The following is a 22,824-nucleotide window of genomic DNA, read 5'->3' on the forward strand; positions in this document are numbered from 1 at the left end:
TTTCATAAAGCAAAGAAAGTTGGTATAACTGAAATGGTGAAAGTTCTTGAAGCAGACAAAAATATAACTTCAAAACTTACAGATATTACTAAAGGAAAGTTTATAATACAATATTATGTCAAAACTGGCGTACTGTCAATATTTGACGGAGAGAAGTCAGTTCAAGAACAACTTACTGACCTGCTGCCAAAATCTGCTCGATGGAAGCTGTCGTTATGCCAATCTGAGGAGCCCCAGCAGGTTTCATCGAACGAATCTTCAAAAGAGCATCTTCCGTGAAAAGTGCTATTGGTTTTGTAAACTTCTTTGCTCTCAGTTCATCTGGACCGTCTCTGTCACCAGTATATTGTATTTGTACAGTACCAACAGTTGAAATACCACCCATAAAGTCTTCTGAGTCAGCAAATGGAATGCCAAGCCAAAAGTTTGAACGGTCTCCATTTGTATATTGAGTTTTTTGACCTCCTGTATGAGTCCATACTTTCACATATGGCATAATAGAACTTTGCATTTCAGGGTTAATGGTTGTTGTGAAGTTGTTGTTAAAGTTCATAGCATCTAATGTCAAGTTGTATGACCTCATATCCTCAACTGTAGAATATTCTTCTCTTGGATAATATTTGCCATCTATGTTTATATGATATTTAATACCAGGGTTGTAGAAACAAGAATAGTCATTTATAGTTCGTCTGAACAGTACAAACATAGTATCTGCATGTTTCATTGCAGTTGTTAAAGCAATATCTGTTCTTGCACCTGGGTCAGCACTTTGGTTTCCAACTTCACCTGCAAAGTCTTTGACAGATATTTGGTGTATAGGGAACATAAGTGGAACTGCAATATATTTGGCAGCTAAAGCATTTGAAATATCTGGGTCCAACATATAAACGGCAAGTCTGCTTTCTATTCTCTTGCATTCAAACTTTTCGCATGTGAACTTAACTGGGTCCCAAGCATCTCCAGCAGCATTGAAATAATAGTTTACTTCATTGTTGAAGTTTGAGAAACCAAAGTCTAAGTCAACTTTGTCTTTGCAAAATTCGGCGAATGATGTTTTATTTGTTCCTTTACGTCTGTAATAGTGAATGGGTCTTGTGTTGGTGCAATGACTAAGTTATTTTTGCTTGGAGTAAGTTCGATAGAAATTTTTCCTGCCCAGTTTGGCAAGTATCTTAAAAACCTGAAGATGAGGAAAGATGACAAAGGAACTCTAAGTTTCAGTTTTACTTTGGTTACTGCATTTCCATCTGAACCAGAAAGGTTAACATAAACTCCTGGAACGTTAGGGTCAAGTCTTCTTATTTTCTCAATAGTTGCATATTGGTCTGTTTGTTCTCTAGCTTGTGGTTGTACTGAGTTTCTCAAAGCGAACCATTCATAGTTTGCCCATGTTACTGTTTGAACTAAGTCAGAGTTAGAATATATCTTATATCCCATGAAAACTTCTGGAGCATATTGGTATCCGACATAGAAAATTCCATTGCAACCTTTCTTGTCAGACAACTTGGCAGAAGGTTTTATTTCAATGTCTTGTTCCACGTATAAGAATGAGTTGTCAATAGAAATAATATGAAACCTGTCGCAAGCAATATCTACTGTTGTTGAAGAACCTTCTCCAAACTCACCTACGTTTCCATAAGAAACAGCAGTTGTATATTCGTAAGTTCCAGGAACTATTTCTGACCTTCTAATGGCATTGTCGCATTCGTTATACCATTCGGAAACATTTCCGTTCATGGCATCCAAAACTGTTGGCGTTATATTCTGAGCGGCGTACATTTCATATGGGTAAAAATATAGAATAGTTGGATTTATATATCATAATAGAACCCACTCGGACCAAGCTTTACTTTCTTCCTGACTGAGTTTTTAACTCTTCTTTTTCCTTCATTGCCACTACTTTCACTAGATGAAGTTACTTCTTCACTACTTTCACTTTGTTCTACTCTTCTCTCTTCTTTGGTGTCGCTTTTGGTAACTTGCCTCTGCTTCAAGTTGTTGCATCTTTGCCTCATGTTCACCTAGTATGTTGTAAATTTCCCATGTCCTTTTTGCCTTTGGGCTCTGGTCGCCCATCTCAGGTAACCTATATCCTAGAAAGATTTTGTCATAGTTTGTATTTGAGTCTTCGCGTATTGTTTGCATGACTCTTTCCTGAGTTTCCGGTTCAAGCTCTTCAAACAGAGCTTGTCCATATGGAATAAGCTCGTTTCCAAATATATGTTTTTGTAGCCATTCTGGTTTTCTTTCCATGTTACCAATAATATCTTTTGTGAATGGGAAAGCTTTTACCCAATGTTTCAGTCTTGCGTCATTTATTTCTGTAGTTGGTTTTATTTTGTCAAGGAACATGTTTTTCAATACTAACATTTCATTTGGTACTGTCCATTTGAGTTTTCTTAAATATTCATCCATTCTCGGTTCATTGTCTGCAAAGTAAGTTTTTATGACATTTTGCAAACTTTCGTTTGCAAGGTCATGTACAATAGGTTCTCTTCCTTCTCTCTCCCTAACTTTCTTTCTAAACTCTTCACCAAATATACCATCTCTATGGTTCTGTGTAGTTCTTTGAGATAAATGTTCTAGAACGTCAGGTGTTATATTTCCTCAGCCATGTTCATTTCATACTGGTCCAAAATATCTGCATCTTTCATATCTTTCAATGGCATTAAAGCCGCGCTGAAAATACCAGCTATATCTGGTTCACCATTCACTTCCATTGCGTCTACAACTTCTTGGAATTGAGGTTGTAAGTTTATGAACCACCTATCCGGATTAGCTTTATGACCCCATCTCATTGTAGTTCCATAGTCTGCAGAAACAAAAGTAGGTTTGTTTCCATATTGGTTAGGTTCTGAATGAACTTTAAACAATGTTTTCATTTCTATATGTTTTGTTGAAATTTAACCTTTTATTTTCACCGAGTTCAGCCAAAGATTGAACGTTATATGGTCGTAAGTAAAAAGGATTATTGTATTTGCGTACATTTTCTTTCAGTACTTCCATTCTATGCTGAATATTTTCATCTGATGTTGGAGTCTTTTGTATGTCGGCGAACATTTTTCGATATTCTTCTACTATGTCAGCCGAATTTTTCTTAGACTCTTGGAAAGATTCCATATTCTCCGCATACACTTGTTGAGGGTCAAGATTTTTTCGGCTGTTCCAAATCTTCATCTAGTTCTGTGAAGTTAGTTTCCAAATGAGGGACTTGTTCGTTTCCTTCAGGCTCTTCTACTGTTGTTGCTGAACTATTTCTTCCATGTCTGGTTGTATCTGAACTTCTTCCTGTGGAGTTTCTTGTACCTCATCTGCTGGCATTTCAATATATTCCGAGAACCGTTTTTAACAAGTTCCCTATTTAAGTCATCCGCATTCATAAACCTTTCTTCTTTCGTTCCGTCTCTATTTTTACGCGTTTCATGAAGAGAGTTGAATTATCATTTAGCTCTGACATCAAATATCTCGGAGTAAATTCATCCATGTCATTTGGATGATATGCTATTAAATCATATCCTTAGCGAGCTTGTATTTTCCAGGTTTGAAATTATATCCCATTTGGTGCTGAACCATAAAGCTAAATAGGTTCGGGTCAGTATTTCCTTCCTTGAACTTTTTAATAGCTTCTTTATATCTGTCACTAAAGTCAAGAGTATTGGGTAACCATAATCTTCCTTAAGCATTTTTAAGAATTCTTGGTTTCCTTGTTCTCTACTTCTTTTATGTCTTGCTCTGTTTGTGGTTGTTGTTGTGCAGGGTTTTGAACTGTTGGTTGTTGTGTAGTGTTTTGAACTGTTGGTTGTGGTGCTGGATTTTGAACTGTTGGTTGTTGTTGTTGTTTTGGTGCATGCCTGTGTCTGTGTCCATGTGACGATGTAAATGTTTTAGGTAGTCCCTGGTGCAGGTGCTTCTCTTGGAGGGTTTGTGGTATATAAGTTCCACTAGCTAGTATATAAGTTCCACCAGCTGGCACATATGTTCCATCTGCAGCATAATGTCCTACCTGACTTTTCGTTCTTAAGGAAAGCATTTACTAGGTCTGTTTGGTCTGTTGTAACTCTTTTTCTTGACTTTCCACAACAGTTGCTCTAACGGCGTCATAGGCACTTTGAACTGCCTGTCTCGTTGCTGCATCTGTTATTTTCGTCATATTTTGTGCTACTTCTCTTAACTCTTTGTCGAAACCTTCAGACTTCAGTTTCTTTCCAGATGAGAAGTCGTTCACTAGTTTCACCTTACTATGAAGAGCTTCGAAGGCATTCTTAAAGTCAGCATTCATTAAAGCTTCATTTGAACTGTCTTCATCCGCTTGTATTTTTGTCCTTATTGACCCTATAAGTTGGGCTGCTTTAGCGTTGGCTTGGGCATCTAACCAGTCATTATTAGCTTTTATATATTCTGCGCTTTTCATTGCCTTTTGCATGGCTGCGTCGTTATTTTTACTTTCTTGTGCTAAGTTTTCATACTGTACGGTTTGGTTTTGCAACTGTAAAAGTTTTCTGCCTTTACATTTGCTTCAACTTCTTTTTTTACTCATCGCTATCCATATATGTCTTCAGGGCTTTTTGTTTTATCTCTTCATCTTTCAGTACTTTATATTGAGTAGTATGGTTTTTCAAATTTATAACATCTTGTTCCATTTTTGCTATTCTGCTGCTTTTTCTGACACTTTTTTCGCATATTCCTCTGTACTTAGTTCTTTCAGTTGTTCTTCTTTCTTCTTTTTCTCTACGTTTAACTCATTGAGTTTCTTTGTGTGTCTGTCATATTCTAGTTTCTTTTCGTTTTCATTTATTTGTTTCTGTATGTCTATGTTTGACTTTTTGACATCTGTTATTTGATTTTTGAGTGAACTCAAATTCATTTGACTTTGAGGTTATAAGCTGTTCCGTCTGCAGCTCCACATAGCCTGCCATTTTCGCTAAAAGTGCCGCTCTTAACCTCCACTCTGTGCACCAATAACTCGGTTTAAAAGCATAGGGTTGCTTGACATTTGTTGCAACATAGTGGGGTCATTCATCATTTGTTGTTGCAACTGTTGTTGTGGTGTCAGTTTTACTATTGGATGTTTCAATGCTCCCTTCCTCTTACGTATATTCTTACGTAGCTTACGTGGCATTTTAAGTGAAGTTAAAAAGCGGTTTTTGACAGATGTTTATATGACACTTTTTGTTCAGCACAAAAAACTACTCTGTCAAAGTGTTGTCAGTTTTGTAAAATAACCGTCCTATCTCATTCTATAAGGGGGAAAAGGCTTCTCAAAGTATACTTCCTTGGAACGCCTGTAACTTTTCCTGTAGCGACGATAGGCCCTTACTTGTCCGGACAAAGCTATACTATTTTGAGTGCTCTACAAAAAAGTCATCGGCTGGTCGGCTGGGGTTCGGTCCTCCTCTTGGGTCTTGGGCAAAATTTCTTAGGGCTAGAAGGGGCGCAGCCCCTGGAAGCCCCTCATACCTGACCTATATGGCAATAATTACATTTATAAAATGTAATTTTATCCAAAATTTTTTGGCAAATTCGCATAATAGCATTAATATTTGAAGCCGAGATTAAACCTGTGATTACTTCTGTAACTTTTGGAAAATCATCGCAATTTAATATCTCTTTATATTGAATTGAGAAATAAAAAAAATCAAATGGATTCATTTCTTCAATTTCAAGGAGATTGTAAAAATTGATAGAAGTGTTATTGCAACAAATTGTATTTGCAGCAAAAAAATATCATTTGCTCGATTCCATTTTTGGAATAAATTTGCTGGAACAATGTTAAATTAAAACAGTTGCTTAATTTTTCTTCATTGTTTTCATAAAAAAGTAACAAGTTTGCAACTGAAATTTCAAAATTTTGATAATTGCCAGTTATTTCAGTAAATATATATATTTGCTTTTCTTCATCTAAAAATGGCAAATATTGATTTGCAATATTAACTAAAGTTTGGGATAAATTGTTCCAGTTTGATTTTACAATTTGTGAGCACATTATGTAATATGTAAATTTATCCGCTTTGTAGGAATTTAAAATTGTTTGTTGTTCTGTTTCAGTTAAATTACTGAATTTTTCAAGATTAATATTGTGAGTTAGTATACCTAAGTCGTGTACAGCGGCACTGCGCGCCTCCGTACACCACTTAACCTTAAATATTTACAAAACCATTAACGTATATTTTACAACACAAACGACAACACTAACTTAACATTAAATATTTACAAAGCCGCCAACCACTTCACTTCACTAACGTTTTCACAAACGACTTCATTAATGTAAAAATAAACGTTCTCACTTACAAAAGTATTGCAACTCCTCCCATTGCTGTGCTTCACATAACAGCTCATAATCTTCTGACTCACTTTCTTCTTCATATAGGTCAAAATCACTGTCAAAATGAATGTTAGTAAGTTTTGACAAAGCTAATGAAACACGTTTACCGTTTGTATCGTATGCTTGTATAAACTTTCCATTCTTCATTCCTTCATAAACGCTCAAACTAACTTTACCCTTTCTCCCTCGTATCTGATAGAATGTATTTTCACGAGGAACGAAGAACAAATTCTTGAACTCATGACCGTTGTAGTTTGTTATCTCAATAGTTTTCGTCATTTATATAAAAATAAAATAAAAAATAAACTTAAAAATTAATGATATCACCACCCTCACACGTATGAAAACATAGCCCAAAAATATATTTAGGGTAGAAGGGTAGATCTAACCTCATTTCTACCCTCATTTCTAACCTTGTTGAATTCATTGCTTTATAACTCTCTTCCTTGGTTTCTTTTTAGTTGCTTTCTTCACGTCTGTCTCCAACTTGACTGTCTTTCTTCTTCGTCCGTAATGATACCAGTTACTTCCACCAGTCAATGGGTCAAATGGTCGTTCATAAGGGTTTCCATACATTCCATAGGGACCATACGGAAGAACTACTGGTGGAGAAGAAACATTTTCTTTAGTTCCATCGACTCTATTTAAATGCATTGTTTCACCTTTCATCTGGTCATTAAAGTCTTTTGCGTGTTTTGCAAACTCATCGTCCTTTCCTAAAGCATTTTCTGACTCAGTCGCAACCAAATTGGATGCTTTATTTATGAGCCCTATTTTATTTAATCTTAACTTCTTTGCAACCCAGCCTCCAATCTTCCCTTTATTTGCATCTAATGTCTTCGAAACCCTTCCTCCACTCATTTTATTTACTGCGTCATAAGCTCCAAGTGCTTTTGCTCCAAATGCTAATGCTTTTGTTCCCATTGCGCCTAAAGCTGCCCAAGCTACCATTTACACCATATTAAAATCATCTCTCTTCAATATTATCTCATAAAAGTTCTCGTTACTGGAGAAAGTCAATGAAACATAAGCGTTCTCACGGGCTTCGCCCTCACCGCTTTGCGGTCTATCTAACTTATTTCTTATATCATCTATACGCTTCAAAATGTCTGAACAATTGCTAACATCTTCTACAACAGTTATTTCATCATGAATGACCTTCAAGAACAAGCTCATTTAATATGCTATTAAAATCATCTCAATAATGAGTCCATCCTTTCCATCTTTAGGTAGCACAACATCTTTCATTGAAGAAGGTTCGACAAGTCTTATGTTAAACTTACTGACAAAGTTTGTTATACTATAATGCTTCGGCGGCGAATACATGTAGTTTGAAAGACATAATATAGATTCTTCAGCAAATTCACTTATACTGGATTTTATAACAATGTTCTCACGAGACCAAATACCACCAATTGACAATCTTGTAAGCAATCCTGCTGAACCTTCAACTGTAAACGTCGATGGTAACATTCCACGAAGGTCATCTATTGACATCGTTGAGTCACTGAATTTAAATATTTTCTTAAAGCAATCGTCATTATCTAACCATGCAATAGCTTTGAAGTTTTCATTCGAATATACATCTGCTTCATTAAATGTAAAACCTGACTTCTTTGCAGAGATGACTTTAAAATCTATTGAGTTTGTTTCAAAATTATATGCTATGGTAACTTCTGAAGGTAATGGATGCCCTTCCGCAGTCAGTTGTTCTCTCACTACCGTTTGAAGCTTTGTGTTAAAAACTTTCATGTCATCTCCTGTGTCTAGGTTCACATACACAGCAACAGGGAAACTATCTTGCTTCTTTGTTTCATCATTATATCTCAAAACATTAAAGTTCTTCAATAATATTGTTCTTCCTGCTGGAATACTTCGAACCTGTCTGATTTCAATAGCTTTCTCACCTCCTACATACTCTACCCAGTGTCTTGGATATTCATAAGTATACTGACTTTCTTGAATTTTGGTTGGTTTCATCATAACGTGTTCATAGTATATCTTTATACTCTTGTCAGTTAGACTCGGTGCTATGTTCTGAATATTTCTGACTTGCATTTTTAATGGAGATAAAATGAAGCATTTAATACATGACGTAGATGAAGACATGAATGAAACTACAGACAAACTTAACTCTTCTCTTATTCTTCCTTTCAGCAAAGATTATGAATTCTGTTCAAATGGTGTTTATTTCTATTGTGGAAAGATGGGTTCAGGTAAGACATTTAACCTCATTCGTCATATACTCATAACAGAGCGTTTAGGAAACGACTCTTACTATGACCAAATCATTATATCAGCAACTTCAGACTCTATGGACTCAACAGCGAAAACATTTATGTCAAAAGTTCAAGCCTCTGTCGTTAAAGTTCCAGACAGTGAACTCATTGAATTTCTTCAACGTTACATTCGACGTAAGAGGAAATATTATGCCATCGTTGAATTTATACAGTCAGGAATGCAAAAGACTTCTGAGGAGATGGAAAGAATTATTGACAAACACCACTTACGTCAATACTCAGGAGTTTACGATATGAAACGACTTACAAACTACATTCTGTCAAAACTTTCAAAATACCCCTTCAAAAAATATCCTTCAAACACTCTGCTCGTTTGTGACGACTTCGCCGGAAAAGGTTTAGTGTCAAAGCCTGACTCACCATTAGCTAACATCATAACTAAAGTCAGACATTACCATTTAACTGTAGCAATACTTATGCAAACATGGAGGTTTTTAGCTTTAAACATAAAACGTCTCATAACTGACTTCGTTATCTTTCAAGGTTTCTCACGCTATGATATTGAACTCATTTGGAAACAGTCAGGTATAACATTACCTTTTGAAGAAATTTGGGAAGCATATAAGTCTCTCATCTCTCCTCGTTCATACCTTGAGATTCATATCATGACTAATACCATTAAAGTCAAAAATATTCCATGGGAACGACCAACATTGTTTTAAAGTTTAACCTTCAATTGACTGATGGTAAACAAATTCCATGCATCTCTGTCGCCATTTCTGTTAATATTTTTGCTGTCATTCATATCATCCACTTCCCATCCGTTAGCTTTTGAGGATATGCGTTAGAATAGCTGTTCTTAAATGAAGGCTTTTCACCTTTGAGAGCATAAACTCTATAACTTTCTGCATACTTTATGTTTGAACCTCCTGAGCCATCATTGACATAAATTTTTATAGGCTTCCACCCTTTGTTCATGTTCCTGCTTCTTCCCTTAGCTCTTTTGTTCAGTAGTTCTACATCTTTATACACAGCTCCTGTCTCAGTGAATTCAACAATATTTTCATTCGTTAGCTTTACATTCAAACCCTTGTCGAGTATATTGTTCATTTCATACATATAAAAGGTTTTTATTCTATATGAAATGAGAAGCAAATCCATCTTAGCTGGTGCCGTTAATGTTCCAATTGAACCAACATCAAATGTTGACTCACGAACGACAAACAATATTGTCATAAAGAACTATAGTTCAGAGTGTTTGAAAGAAAAAGAACCAGAACTGAAATCCGTGAATTTAAACACAGCTTCAAACGCTAACGCTACATCAGATGTTAAGTTAGAGTATCCACCACTGGACCAAATTCTTTCAAGAGAAGCCAACGACAACCCTTACACAAATGTTCAAACAAATCCTTCAGATAACGTAGACCATTACCTTCTTCAGTTATACCAAACAATTTTACTCAAAGACGATAAGAAGCTTTTGACAAATCTTATAAGCAAGAACCAAATAATTCTAACAAAGGAGGACCTTGAAAATGTTATCTCACGAATAACAGGGAAACAATGTGTCATTGACTATCTCGACCCTGAAATCGAATGCTGTGGTCAAACGCCACCATTCATGAAAATAGGTAACATCCGCATCATTGAAACACCAGGTACTCCAGGAGTTGAGTTTAAGTATAAATATTCGAACGAGTATACAAAACTTTCAACAGAATATAAACTTTGCTTGAAATATGTTTTAGTAAATTAAAGCAATTTGTAATATCTATCCAAAACTTCTTCAACAGTATCGAACTCATCTTCATAATGCAAACCTAATCTTATTGACTTGGTGCAGTTTTCACTAACACAATATTTTTCTGTTCTCTTGACTGACATAACTAACTCATTTGTTTCATCAAACAGCAACAACCAAAGTTCATGACCTAATACATAACATTCATACTTTATATTTTTAGCTCTGAGTTCTCTTGTAAGCTGTTGCATTTAATATTTTCTAAAAAGTCAACTTCAACAGTCATTCGCACTGGTGCCTTCAGTTCTACAGGCTCCCTGAAAGTCAACAAGTCTGAATTGCATGTCTTTCAAATTATGAGGACTAATGCGAACCCATTTACCTAAATGAGTTGCTATGACAGGAACGTTTGGAATGAACATTGAATTGACTGCATAACAGAAGGATTTATATTCTACTGAACCTTTACTATTAACTCCTGAAATGCCTGTGACATTAGCTATTTTAGACTCAATGTACAAACAATTACCATAACATACGTATGGAACAGATTTCATCTCAATCGTTTTGTCAACACTTTTCAAAGGAAATGTCATATGGTATGCTCCAAAAGAAGTTGTACTCTATGACTCATTGGTGTTATCTTGAACTCTTTCTTGCTACTGAACTTCAATGTTCCCTCAGAAGAGAGTTCGACATCTATGTTGTCAATAGTTTCTTCATTTATGAGAGTATCTATGACTCCAGCAATTTTATCTATTCTATACTCTGCTCTGTTAGGAAATGTTATAAAACTTCTTTTGTCATCTATTTCAATCTCTATGAAATCTGTTTCATCTGTTATGACAAAAGTTGCGATAGTATTGAAGTCAACAACTCTGAAAGCAAGTGCTTCATTCTGAAGACCTAAGTTTGTTTGAAGCTTTACTGTCCGTATTCGTTTGGGTCTGTACTTTGCAAATAGAACAACATTTTATTCTCATTAAAATATGACTATTGCTGCATATGCGTATGAAACAAATGAAGCAAGAAGAGCACATGAACTAGTAAACGAAAACTCAACTTTAACCATTGAAGGCAATGATTTAGTCATTGACGATGGAAAAACTAAAAAAGTCATTGATTTCGATACTTTTAACACTTATGACCCATTCATTACAATAAGTAAAGTTCCTATCATAAATGATGGAACGGTGCAATATATAAATTCTACAGTAGATGCCTCATTAGTGAAAGTACTGAATGTTCTCATTGAATTGTTAAAGAGCTTTCGATTTGACGACAACATTAAATGCCTAAAGAATTTAGTCATGAATGAGAAACAAATTCTCGGCGTTGCTGGTAGCAGTAATGATGTACACCTTATGACATTAGAATATTATAACGAACATAAAGATGAACTGAAAGGAGAGAAGGGTGACACCGGACCACAAGGACCACAAGGAATACAAGGAATACAAGGAATACAAGGACCTCAAGGCGAAAACGGTTTGGATGGAAAGGATGGAAAGGATGGAAAAACTGCTAAATCATGGATATGGGACCTTATAAATACTGGTTTAACAGCTGCTTCATATGGAGTTCTTCAATACCAAATCGGAAAGATATGGGCAGTACTTGGTGAAGAAGCTTTAGATGACGTTAAAAATGCTTTGAACTTCATTTCAAATGGTTCGGATACTATTAAAACTTTATCTGGTTGGATGCAAGAAACAAGGAGTCAAATAGATACTGTAAGACGTATAGCAAACAATGCACGTACGGGATTGGATACTTTACGAAAAGCACAAAATACACTAAAGGAAGCAAATGATATTCTTGGCTCAGTATCAGACATGCATGAAGATTGGCTTAAAGGTATTGACAAATCTTTAAAAAATCACAGTCAGTCTATTGCTGACTACAAGAAAAGTATAGATTTTTTACATAGTGCTATGGACGTACATGATGGAAGCATAAGGAACTTACTTAATGCTAACAATAACTTACCAGGAACTATTAAAGCATTTATAAAGTCCTTTGTAAAACCCGGTGCTCTAACATTTAGGTCTTTGAGAGCAAGAGCATTGAAGTCAAGAGATGCAGAAACTCCAACAGAACCTACAGAAGGAACTGAAACAACAGAAACTCCAGAAGAACCACCAAAACCAACAGCTAATGAAATATTGTTCGAATATTTTCCAAGGTACTCTGTTCTCATTGCATACATTCAAGAAATACTTAAGAAAGCAGACTTGACTTTAGGAGATGATGAAAGTTCTGTATATCTTTCGTTCCAGTTTCAAATAGCAGAACTTTTGAGACAGATATGCTTAATGTATGACAACATCTCTGATTTCACAAGATATGATGACGACCATGACCCCGAACACGGTGAAGAAGAAGTTTTACAAACATCCATTAAGACAGGAAAGGTTTTAACTCAAAGTCTCATTATTGACACCAAAGATGGCGAAGTGGACGTTCTTCAAGAGCTGAAGAAAAATACTTCTTCGGGAGGTGGTGGTAGGCATGAACTTGAAATAAATGAGATAGAAGAGAAATTAGCCGAAAAAGCAGATAAAGAACATAAACACAATATCTCCGATATAAATGAACTTCAAGCTACATTAAATAGTAAAGCGGACAAAAATGAACTTGACGCAATGAACAAAGTTTTGAAATCTCATAAACACAATATCTCCGATATAAATGAACTTCAAGCTACATTAAATAGTAAAGCGGACAAGAACCACGTTCATTATATAACTTCAGACGAACAGATTATAACGGACTACCATGGATATTTAACACGAAGTGATGAAGCGAAGACAAAAAATGTTAATGAAAGAAGATATAAATACATTCGTGCTAAAGGTTATGACATAAGCTGTACTGTACAGTATGATGTAGCTAAAGCACCAGAAGCATTTGGTTATACCGTGAAATTTATGCCTCTACTTTCAATGTTAACGGTGTATTAGTTGAACCAAGATTTACTTTGAGAGTTAAGTCAAAAATAACGTTTGAAGATGCTATTAAAAGTAAAGCTGACAAAGTTGAACTCGAAGCAATGAACAAAGTTTTGAAATCTCATAAACACAACATCTCCGATATAAATGAACTTCAAGCTACATTAGACAGTAAAGCCGACAAGAACCATACACATAAATCCTTCACTACTGTTAGAGCAGACGACATAATATTGAACTTTGACCTTGGTTCAAGTGCACCTTTAGAGAATCCAAGTACAAGCGTAAAAGATACTCTTAACAATTTAGATAAGAGTTGCAGGAATATCGAAGATCATGCCAGAAACTTTGAAGCATATGAACTACCAACAATGTTAGACAGTAAAGCCGACAAGAACCATACACATAAATCCTTCACTACTGTTAGAGCAGACGACATAATATTGAACTTTGACCTTGGTTCAAGTGCACCATTAGAAAATCCAAGTACAAGCGTAAAAGATACTCTTAACAATTTAGATAAGAGTTGCAGGAATATCGAAGATCATGCCAGAAACTTTGAAGCATATGAACTACCAACAATGTTAGACAGTAAAGCCGACAAGAACCATACACATAAATCCTTCACTACTGTTAGAGCAGACGACATAATATTGAACTTTGACCTTGGTTCAAGTGCACCATTAGAAAATCCAAGTACAAGCGTAAAAGATACTCTTAACAATTTAGATAAGAGTTGCAGGAATATCGAAGATCATGCCAGAAACTTTGAAGCATATGAACTACCCGCAATGTTAGACAAGAAAGCAGACAAAACAGAGCTTCAAACATTAAAGACAGAAATACTTCAAACATTATATCCTATAGGCTCTATTTATACGTCAATGAATTCAACAAATCCAGAAACAGTTTTAGGTTTTGGTATGTGGAAGCAGATTGTAGATAAATTCTTATACTGTGCTAGATATTCAAAGCAAACAGGTGGTTCGAAGAAAATTAAAGAAGCAAACCTTCCACCGCACACTCATACAGGAACTACAAACTTTTCTGGCGACCATAGCCACTCATTAAGAGACCACCCATTATACAACTCAGAATATGAAGCTGGCAATGACGTTTTATCTCCATCTTATAACAATTCAGCAAAAAAGATTTTTCGACCAACTGAACCAGGAGGAAATCATTCACACACTTTCACAACAAATCCAACAGGCTCGGGTGCAGATTATATGCCACCATTTGTGACTGTATTCGCATGGTACCGTGTTCAATGAAATCTTTAACTTTACATAAATGAGCTTGAAAGAAGTATTCGAACAACATCCATGGAGGTCATTTAAGAAGTTCAATGAAGCAGCAAAAAGTTGGGGATTTACTAACAGAGCTGAAGTTAAAAAGTTCTTTGACAAAAATGTTGTACATCAAACAAAAATAAACCCTTACGACTACTTTTTACCAATTTACTCCAACACTCCTGACGCATACCAATTTGACACTCTCATTCAAAGCAGAAAAGGAGGACATAATCCATTCCTCATCTTCATAAATGTTCACACTCGTAAAGCATATGCATATCCAATGAGGAACAAAGGAACTCGTGAAGTGTTAAGAGTTTTACAAAAGTTTGTAGCAGAACATAGCCCAAGTACTTTAACATCAGACCAAGACAGTGCATACCTCAGCAATGAAATCACAGAATTTCTCATTAAGCATAACATAACTCACTACACTACTGAAGACCATAACCATAACATACTCGGCATCATAAACCGCTTCATAAGACTCTCAGAGATTTAAATCAAGAGCGAGACTTTACCGAAGAAACAATGAAACATTTTCTCGAAGTATATAATTCCTCAACGCATTCTACAACAGGACATACACCAAATTCAATGACACAACAACAAGAAGAAAAGTATATACAAAAGAAACGAAGTCAAACGCAAAATATCAGAAATTCAACACAATTTACCCTCATTCCTGGTACAAAAGTTCGTGTAGTTCTTGACGACAAACCGTTGACAAAGAAACGTTTAAGGTTAAGTCGAAATTATTATATCGTAGACTCTACGCAAGGTAATGGATATCTTATAAAAGCTGCTGACGACTCCATAGCATTTTACCCTCGTCATAAATTAGTCGAAAGTAGTAATGGCAAACTTGCTGAAACCATTGACGAAGCAAAGCGAGGAGTGGTTATTGAAATACTTGGCTACAACACAAACGATGACACTTATAAAGTAAGATATGAAGGAGGCGTTGAAGATGTTATACCATCTAAGAACTTGAGAGAATCTAAACCAACACATCTGGGTCCATTAGAGCGGGAGTACTGGAAAGACAAAAATATGCCAGAAAGAATAAGAAAATTCTTCTAAACTTTTTCATTAGATGTAAATCAGACATGAATGAGAACAGTCATGTATTATTAATGGTACCATTTATTTTAACATAAAGACGCAAAGCGGCGAGGACGAAGTCCATGACCAAAAATAATGTTTAGGGTAGATGGTTAGATCTACCCTCATTTCTACCCTCATTTCTACCCTCATTTTTTGTATTTGACGGGAATTAATTCTTGATTTCAGGGATTTTTTGACGAAGTGCAAATCTTCACTTCGTCAAAAATAACAGTTATCTACCCTCATTTTTTGTATTTGACGGGAATTAATTCTTGATTTCAGGGATTTTTTGACGAAGTGCAAATCTTCACTTCGTCAAAAATAACAGTTATCTACCCTCATTTCTACCCTCATTTTTTGTATTTGACGGGAATTAATTCTTGATTTCAGGGATTTTTTGACGAAGTGCAAATCTTCACTTCGTCAAAAATAACAGTTATCTACCCTCATTTCTACCCTCATTTCTACCCTCATTTTTTGTATTTGACGGGAATTAATTCTTGATTTCAGGGATTTTTTGACGAAGTGCAAATCTTCACTTCGTCAAAAATAACAGTTATCTACCCTCATTTCTACCCTCAGCCGCTAAGCGGCGAGACCCAAAGGGTCTTGAATTTTCATGAATTTCCTTAAGATGAAAAAAATAAAGTTAGTTTTATTTTTATTTATTTTTTATTTTGTATAAAAGATATGATTTCAACAATCGGCACAACAACAATTCAAACAACAGCACCAAATTCGTTAGTCATGAATCCAACATCTATGTTAGTAGAGATGAAAAGCTTTATTCCTTCTTCATATACTTTTGAAACAAAAATCCAGAAGATAAAGCAAGAACTTTTAACAAGTAATTTAGACTGTACCGCACAGGATGAAGAAAATGAAGAATATCTTTATGACATGCAGGACATTATTGACCATTTACCCAAATTGCCTGAAATCCAACAACAAAAGCTCACTATTCATGAATTCGATGAAATAGAAGTGAAACCAACTGACTCAGTAGAAATAAAGAAGTTCATACGTAAAGTAAATTATGAGTTTCTAGGATATCATTGCAACCATAAAGTTATGGACAAAGATTGCGACATGGTATATAAGAACATCTCTGACATATATAAATCCGAAGAATTTAAGACATACGACAACTTTGTTTCATTAGTTGCAGAATGTGTATGGCAGATAAGAGATAAAGATAGAAGAGGTAAGGTATGGAATGAACAGATAAAACCAACTGCTTTTGAGTTAAAGAAAACCATTGACGCCTTAGTTGTTCTAGCAGGTCAAATTTCAATGTATAACGCAAAAATGAATCCACAATGTTCTAAATGTAGAAAGCAATGAGGAAATATAACTACTCCGTCAAAGAGATAGAACGTATGAGAAACGACTATGCTGACTTAAAGAAAGAAGTAGAGAAACCAGCAGAAGATAAAATGGACATGTTAGCATTTCTGAACAAAAACTATCCAACTGCTGACGATTTCCTATTATCTGACGTCAAGAAGAAGTATAAAGAAACCTTCGGCATTGTTAAAACATTCGATGTACTAAAAGAAGAAATAGAAGCTACAAAACTGTTTAGAATCTCACGAATTCATAACGTATATCATGTAAAATGTTTATAAAATAACTGGGGTAGAAATGAGGGTAGAAATGAGGTTAGATCTAACCATCTACCCTAAAATATATTTTTGCTGAATTCAACACAAAAATAATGAATTTCCTTAAGATAGAAAAAAATAAAGTTAGTTTTATTTTTTTCTAACTTTTTATCTTGTAGGTAAGAACAAAAATGTCAGTCGAAGCAAAAACATTCACTAACAAATATAATGGCGAAACATTCACAAAAGGCACTTATAACGGTATTGAAGTCTTACGTAGAGACAAGGATGGTTATATAAATGCAACAAATATGTGTCAGCAGTTTAGGAAAGACTTTAGAAAGTTGTTGGAAAATAAGTCCTGGGAAGAGTATTATAAGGCATTTTGTGAAGAATATAGCAACCGTCTGAATTCCGGCGGTTGCTTTTTATACAAAATTCATGCAGGAATTCCTGATGAAATCAAACAGGTTAGAGGAACGTATGTAGACGCAAGACTTATAAACTATATAGCAATGTGGGCTTCTCCAAAATATTGCATAGCAGTTGGAAAAATTATGGATTCCATAGACAAGAAAGTTCATGAGAAGTTAGATGAAGAAGAACTCGAAGATACAGTAGAGAATGCAAAACATTTGTTTGAAGAAGAAGTTAGAAAAATGTGCGAAAAACAATTAGAACATGAACGTGAGATATATTATGGTTATAGAGACTCTCCATACGAACTAGACCAATGGGAACAAGAAGATTTAAAGAGAGAATTTAGAGAATATGAACTCGCTAAGATAGCATTAGAAACTGCAGAAAAGAAGTTAAAAGTTTGGGGTCGTTTTGTACAAAAATATTGTGAGTAAATGAACTCATTATTTTTGCTGAATTCAGCACAAAATTCTGAGTAAAATGACATATGGCATGTGTCAAACCGTTGAGTTTTCACAAATTTTAAAAATTGCTGCGGAAAGTTCGTCAAAAAAGTGAAGGTTCCCGACGGTTTCAAACCGCCATACTTTACATGAAGATAGTTTACAATGTCAACTAAATATCATGTACGATAGAAACGGTTATGTAAAGTTTACATTTTGTAAAGTTTTGTCCTGATTCAAGACAAGTCTTGTATTTTTTCAGAACAAGACTTGTATTTTTTCAAGACAAATCTTGTCCTGATTCAGAACAAGACTTGTATTTTTTCAAGACAAATCTTGTCCTGATTCAGAACAAGACTTGCACTTTTTAGTCAGTTTTTCTTGTAAAGTTCTCAAATTTGAGAACAATTGTCCTGATTCAAGACAAGTCTTGTATTTTTTCAGAACAAGTCTTGTATTTTTTCAAGACAAATCTTGTCCTGATTCAAGACAAGTCTTGCACTTTTTCAGGAAATCCTATCGTCCAACTTTACAAATGTCACTTTTCAACATGATTGCATTTTGGTCGGGGAACAACTTTCTCTCATTTTGTCACTTTTTTCTATCGTCGTGTTTTGTCACTTTTCCCTCAGGGTGTGTGTCAGAAAATATCCAAAATCTTTATAGCCTCGTATCTCCTTCAATTCTTGACGGTTTGACATGTATGACACACCATTCAATTCAGAATTATGTGCTGAATCTTATGACCTTCATTTGTTCGTGACTTCTTTTCACATATGTAACCATGAATTTTTAACATTTCTTTAACACAGAAAAATAAAGTTAGTTTTATTTTTATTTATTTTTTTATTTTGTATGTAAAGACAGAAATGTCAACATCAGAGAACACAACAACTGCTATCGTTCATGAAGCCATTAATGAAGAATACGAATACATACAATATAACAAACAACAGTTAGTATCCCTAAGTCGTGTACTGTGGCACTGCGCGCCTCCGTACACCACTTAGCGGTTTTGACACTTTACGAAACCGGTAACGTATATTTTACAACACAACCATAAAACCAACTTAACCTTAAATATTTACAAAACCGTCTGACACATAAATGACTTCACTAACGACTTCACTAACGAATTCACTACCGTCCTCACTAAATAAAAAATAACCTTATTTTTATTTTTTTTTAAATTTTTTATTTCATTGTAAAGACATGTCCGACTATATTTACTATGACTCTTTCCCAGAACGTTTCCGTGAACTATTCAAAACTCAAGTAAAACTGAGAAACATGCATTTTAACAAAGACAGACCCATTGACGATGAAAGAAACCCTGAATATATTACAATCCCTTATGACGCAAAGTTCATTGCATACATTCCTTATGGTCGCAGAGGAACGAAAACTATTTCAACAAAGAACAAAAATTATTTCTGGAGCGATGAAGAAAATTGCCTTATCTACATAAATGCATACTTAAATAAAGCTACATATTGTACAAAAGAAGGTTGGACTGGATTTGAGCTCTACATATACGACGACGATGGAAACAGACGTTGTGTATACCCATACGATAATATGTACCATTGTTTTCATCAAGCATTAAACGAATACATAGTCAGTAAGGGTCTCATTCCTGCTGAGTAGAAATGTTATATTTTTGTTCTGTCATTTATTTAAAAATTAATGATATCACCACCCTCACACGTATGAAAACATAGCGCAAAAATAAATTTAGGTGAAGTGGTGAAATCTCACCTCTTTTTTCACCTCTTTTTTCACCCGTTGAATTCATTGCTTTATAACTCTCTTCCTTTCTCCAACTCTTCTAACTTCTTCTTAAGTTCAGCAATGTTGTCCTCATGAAGTTTAATCTTTCCTTAATATACCTTCTCTATCTAATGGTTGCTTTATCTTTCTAAACTGAACTCTACCATCCTTCATAGTATGAACGTAAAAACCTTCTGGAACCGCTCCTGATTTAATGTATTCTACCAAAAATTTTTGTTTCATTGCTTCAGTGACTTTAGTCGTCATTTTATCAAATAAAAATGTTCAAATAAAATAAAAACTAACATTATTTTTCAGTAAGGAAACGCAGGAGTTTTACGATTTATTTGAGGAGTAGGTTCTGGTTTAAATGTTGGAGTCGGTTTTGGAGTTGACTTTTGAACAGGAGTTTGTACTTTCATAGGTTCAGGAGTCATTGAAGGTTTTGTTTGTGAAGGCGTTGGTTTTGGCGAGGTGTTGGAGTTTGTTAATTCAGCTACTTCAGTATTATTTATAACATTTGCTTTATTTCTTTTCAACATCATTACTGCTCCTGCTGTAGCTAGCAAACCTAGTGGGAGACCATATTTATATAAGGACTTGACCAAATGCTATTTTTGACAGGAGCTGGTGGAACACCTAACCTTGGTGAGACTGCTCTTTGCCATTGTGCAGCTCGTAAGAAATATTCAATAGGTGCTCCATAATCGTTTGGTAAAGTTTGTTTCATAGATGGTGAAGGTTCACGAGAGCTTGATGAAGAACTCATTTATAAGCTTTAAAAATAAACGTTCATCCTTTATTCCTCACTGTCGTCCGTGCTAAGTTATAGTCGTCAAGTCTTATTATTGGATGCCTGACTGTCTTACTTGTATTGCAAAGCAACAATCCCTCATAAATCCAATAAGTGGCTTTGGTACGTTTTCAGTTGCTAGTTCAATAGGTCCTTTAACAGACAATTTGTATGTTATTGGAGCAGTAGATGTTTGACCTTGCTGGAAGCAAAAGTCCACTTCTGTTGGAAAACCACATAAGAAATGTGTGTTGTCATAGCTATCCCATTTATGTTCCACACTACCATCATCCACCAATGACCTCATAACATCTTCATTAAATCCAATCATATCATTGTTTGTATTGCAAGCGTTCGCAACCATTTCATAAAATACAGGTCCATATGATTTTTCAGGTTCTGCAGGCATATTTCCATAAGCTCCCATGGAAAGCTGAAGATATTTAAACTTAGGGTTCTCAAAATTAACATAATAGTTGTCTTTCTTTCTAAATAGTGCCCAAATACTTTTAACATTAATAGGCGTATAAGCTGCTGTAAATGTTGCACTTGAACTATCTGTATTCTTTGAGAATGAACCGTCCATAGGAATCCAATCCATAACTTTAACAGGAAAACATAAAGCCTCGTTTGTAATAATGTTCTACAAGTTCTGTATAAATGTTAGGGTCTAAAGAGAATGACTTTGGATGAATGAAACATTCATTAAAAATCCATCTTTGTTCGAAATAGTTGCTGGGTTACAGTTGTAATAGTAACTGTTCCACTAGCTTCTATGCCTTCGTTATCATAGTGAATGGTTTCATTCCATGGAACAAATTTATTTGTCGTGGATTTGAATCTGAAGCAAATGCAACTTTAAGAGTTGGATTGAAAGCAATGATATCATTTACAGATATAGATGTGCATTGTAAGGCGTCGCTTACTGAACTTTACTTTAAGCTGAATGTTTCCTGCAAAAAGCTGGAATAAATCGAATAGCTTCTAATGGAAGGAATCTTCTAACAGGAATTCTTAAACGAAGCTTAAAATCAAATGATTTTCCTGCTGTAATTGGACCACTAACAATTTGTCCTGTTCTGCATGTTCCCGAATGACTCCATACATCTTCATGTCGAGTCTTTGAGAAAACATCTACTTTCTTTATTTGTTCGGTAGTTTGTGAGTTTGAAGTTATATATGCTTCTTCTCTTGCGTTGTCTTGAGAATATACGATACGACCATTTGCAAGGATTTGATATCCAGCAACTGCATAGAAAGCGTCATCGAAACCAATCCAAAATCCTGGTGGGTTTGTTTTATTGGAACCTGAACCAATTTCTTTATCTACAATAAATTGACCTTCCATTTTATACGTAATGAATGTATTGTAAAGGTCCAACATATTTTCACCAGGAGGTGAGAGATTGAATGTTACCATGTGTTATCTTTAGCAGTTCCAGGTTGTGATGGAATCTTTGCGTCAGAATATTTTCTATTAGTGTCACCAATTTGAACTGCATTGTCTATGATATCGAAATATGAGCGAATCTGATGAATATGCTCTGCTGGAGTAAATTCGTTTAACTGTTCGTTCTGCATGTATTTACTTCAGATAAAAATATCTATTTACTTCATTATTCTCACTCTTCTTCTTGGTATTCGTGGTGGAAGTTGTTTCTTGACATTTTCAATGAACTGTACATTCTCTTTTGTCTCAACTTCTTTCACTGGCGGGTCAGGGTTCTTTGACTCGGTTTGTTTTTCAATGAAATTCACGAACTTTGCAATAAGCTCTTGGTTCGTTATTGAAAGACATCTGGCTTCTTTTCTTCTTGTTCTATTGACTTTTCAGTTTGAATAGAAGGTTTTATATGGGCTTCACCCTCTTGCCATGCACCTTAATGTTGTCGCTCTCTGCATTCGCTAATGGAACCTTTCTTTTTCTTACGTATATTTTACCATCTTTACTCTGACTTACATAATAGAAAGGATGTTGTATTCCTCTTGCGTCATTTAATATAATAGACTCTCGCTCTGATTTTGACAAGCTCATTTTACATCGGTTAAAGTTTTAATTTAGTTTTTTATCTACAGTCAAATGACTCAGACAAGTCCTACGGACAAGACCCAAGGTGTCATAGATGTTGAAGCAT

General features: G+C 35.1%; 9 protein-coding genes and 1 pseudogene across 10 annotated transcripts, besides 6 other annotated features; 7 read left to right on the forward strand and 3 right to left on the reverse strand.

The window, feature by feature from the left end:
- Window positions 1–2,855: part of a mobile genetic element that runs on past the window's edge.
- TVAGG3_0083110 (protein of unknown function, DUF4106 family) lies at window positions 173–883 on the reverse strand (the record flags this gene model as incomplete). Its single annotated transcript, XM_051222124.1, has 1 exon — window positions 173–883. The coding sequence occupies one exon, from the start codon at window positions 881–883 to the stop codon at window positions 173–175; it is 711 nt and encodes a 236-aa protein (XP_051107110.1).
- Window positions 2,856–5,464: 2,609 nt separating the features above from the next.
- Window positions 5,465–6,080: a mobile genetic element.
- Window positions 6,081–6,144: 64 nt separating this feature from the next.
- Window positions 6,145–6,280: a terminal%2Cinverted (terminal inverted repeat of Maverick-1B transposon ID:TVAGG3_0083130).
- Window positions 6,145–22,824: part of a mobile genetic element that runs on past the window's edge.
- On the reverse strand, window positions 6,281–6,601 carry TVAGG3_0083140 (uncharacterized protein; the record flags this gene model as incomplete). Its single annotated transcript, XM_001298173.1, has 1 exon — window positions 6,281–6,601. One exon carries the CDS (start codon window positions 6,599–6,601, stop codon window positions 6,281–6,283), a length of 321 nt encoding a protein of 106 aa, XP_001298174.1.
- TVAGG3_0083150 (protein of unknown function, DUF4107 family) lies at window positions 6,746–7,273 on the reverse strand (the record flags this gene model as incomplete). Its single annotated transcript, XM_001298174.2, has 1 exon — window positions 6,746–7,273. The coding sequence occupies one exon, from the start codon at window positions 7,271–7,273 to the stop codon at window positions 6,746–6,748; it is 528 nt and encodes a 175-aa protein (XP_001298175.2).
- Window positions 9,707–10,147, forward strand: TVAGG3_0083160 (uncharacterized protein; the record flags this gene model as incomplete). Its single annotated transcript, XM_051222125.1, has 1 exon — window positions 9,707–10,147. A coding segment is annotated over one exon (441 nt), but the record flags the coding sequence as incomplete, so codon positions are not given.
- Window positions 11,296–12,246, forward strand: TVAGG3_0083170 (organellar and viral DNA polymerase type B; the record flags this gene model as incomplete). The annotated part of the gene is made up of 1 exon (XM_051222126.1): window positions 11,296–12,246. A coding segment is annotated over one exon (951 nt), but the record flags the coding sequence as incomplete, so codon positions are not given.
- TVAGG3_0083180 lies at window positions 12,952–14,101 on the forward strand (annotated as a pseudogene). Its single transcript has one exon. A coding segment is annotated over exon 1 (1,150 nt).
- Window positions 15,084–15,635, forward strand: TVAGG3_0083190 (integrase core domain containing protein family; the record flags this gene model as incomplete). Its single annotated transcript, XM_051222127.1, has 1 exon — window positions 15,084–15,635. The coding sequence occupies one exon, from the start codon at window positions 15,084–15,086 to the stop codon at window positions 15,633–15,635; it is 552 nt and encodes a 183-aa protein (XP_051107113.1).
- Window positions 16,350–16,869, forward strand: TVAGG3_0083200 (organellar and viral DNA polymerase type B; the record flags this gene model as incomplete). The annotated part of the gene is made up of 1 exon (XM_051222128.1): window positions 16,350–16,869. A coding segment is annotated over one exon (520 nt), but the record flags the coding sequence as incomplete, so codon positions are not given.
- Window positions 17,455–17,913, forward strand: TVAGG3_0083210 (KilA, N-terminal/APSES-type HTH, DNA-binding family; the record flags this gene model as incomplete). The annotated part of the gene is made up of 1 exon (XM_051222129.1): window positions 17,455–17,913. A coding segment is annotated over one exon (459 nt), but the record flags the coding sequence as incomplete, so codon positions are not given.
- Window positions 19,081–19,338: a terminal%2Cinverted (terminal inverted repeat of Maverick-2 transposon ID:TVAGG3_0083220).
- Window positions 19,081–22,824: part of a mobile genetic element that runs on past the window's edge.
- Window positions 19,339–19,773, forward strand: TVAGG3_0083230 (uncharacterized protein; the record flags this gene model as incomplete). The annotated part of the gene is made up of 1 exon (XM_001288075.1): window positions 19,339–19,773. The coding sequence occupies one exon, from the start codon at window positions 19,339–19,341 to the stop codon at window positions 19,771–19,773; it is 435 nt and encodes a 144-aa protein (XP_001288076.1).

Source organism: Trichomonas vaginalis, chromosome IV (genome assembly GCF_026262505.1).
Source record: "Trichomonas vaginalis G3 chromosome IV, whole genome shotgun sequence".
Classification (NCBI taxonomy): Eukaryota; Parabasalia; order Trichomonadida; family Trichomonadidae; genus Trichomonas; species Trichomonas vaginalis.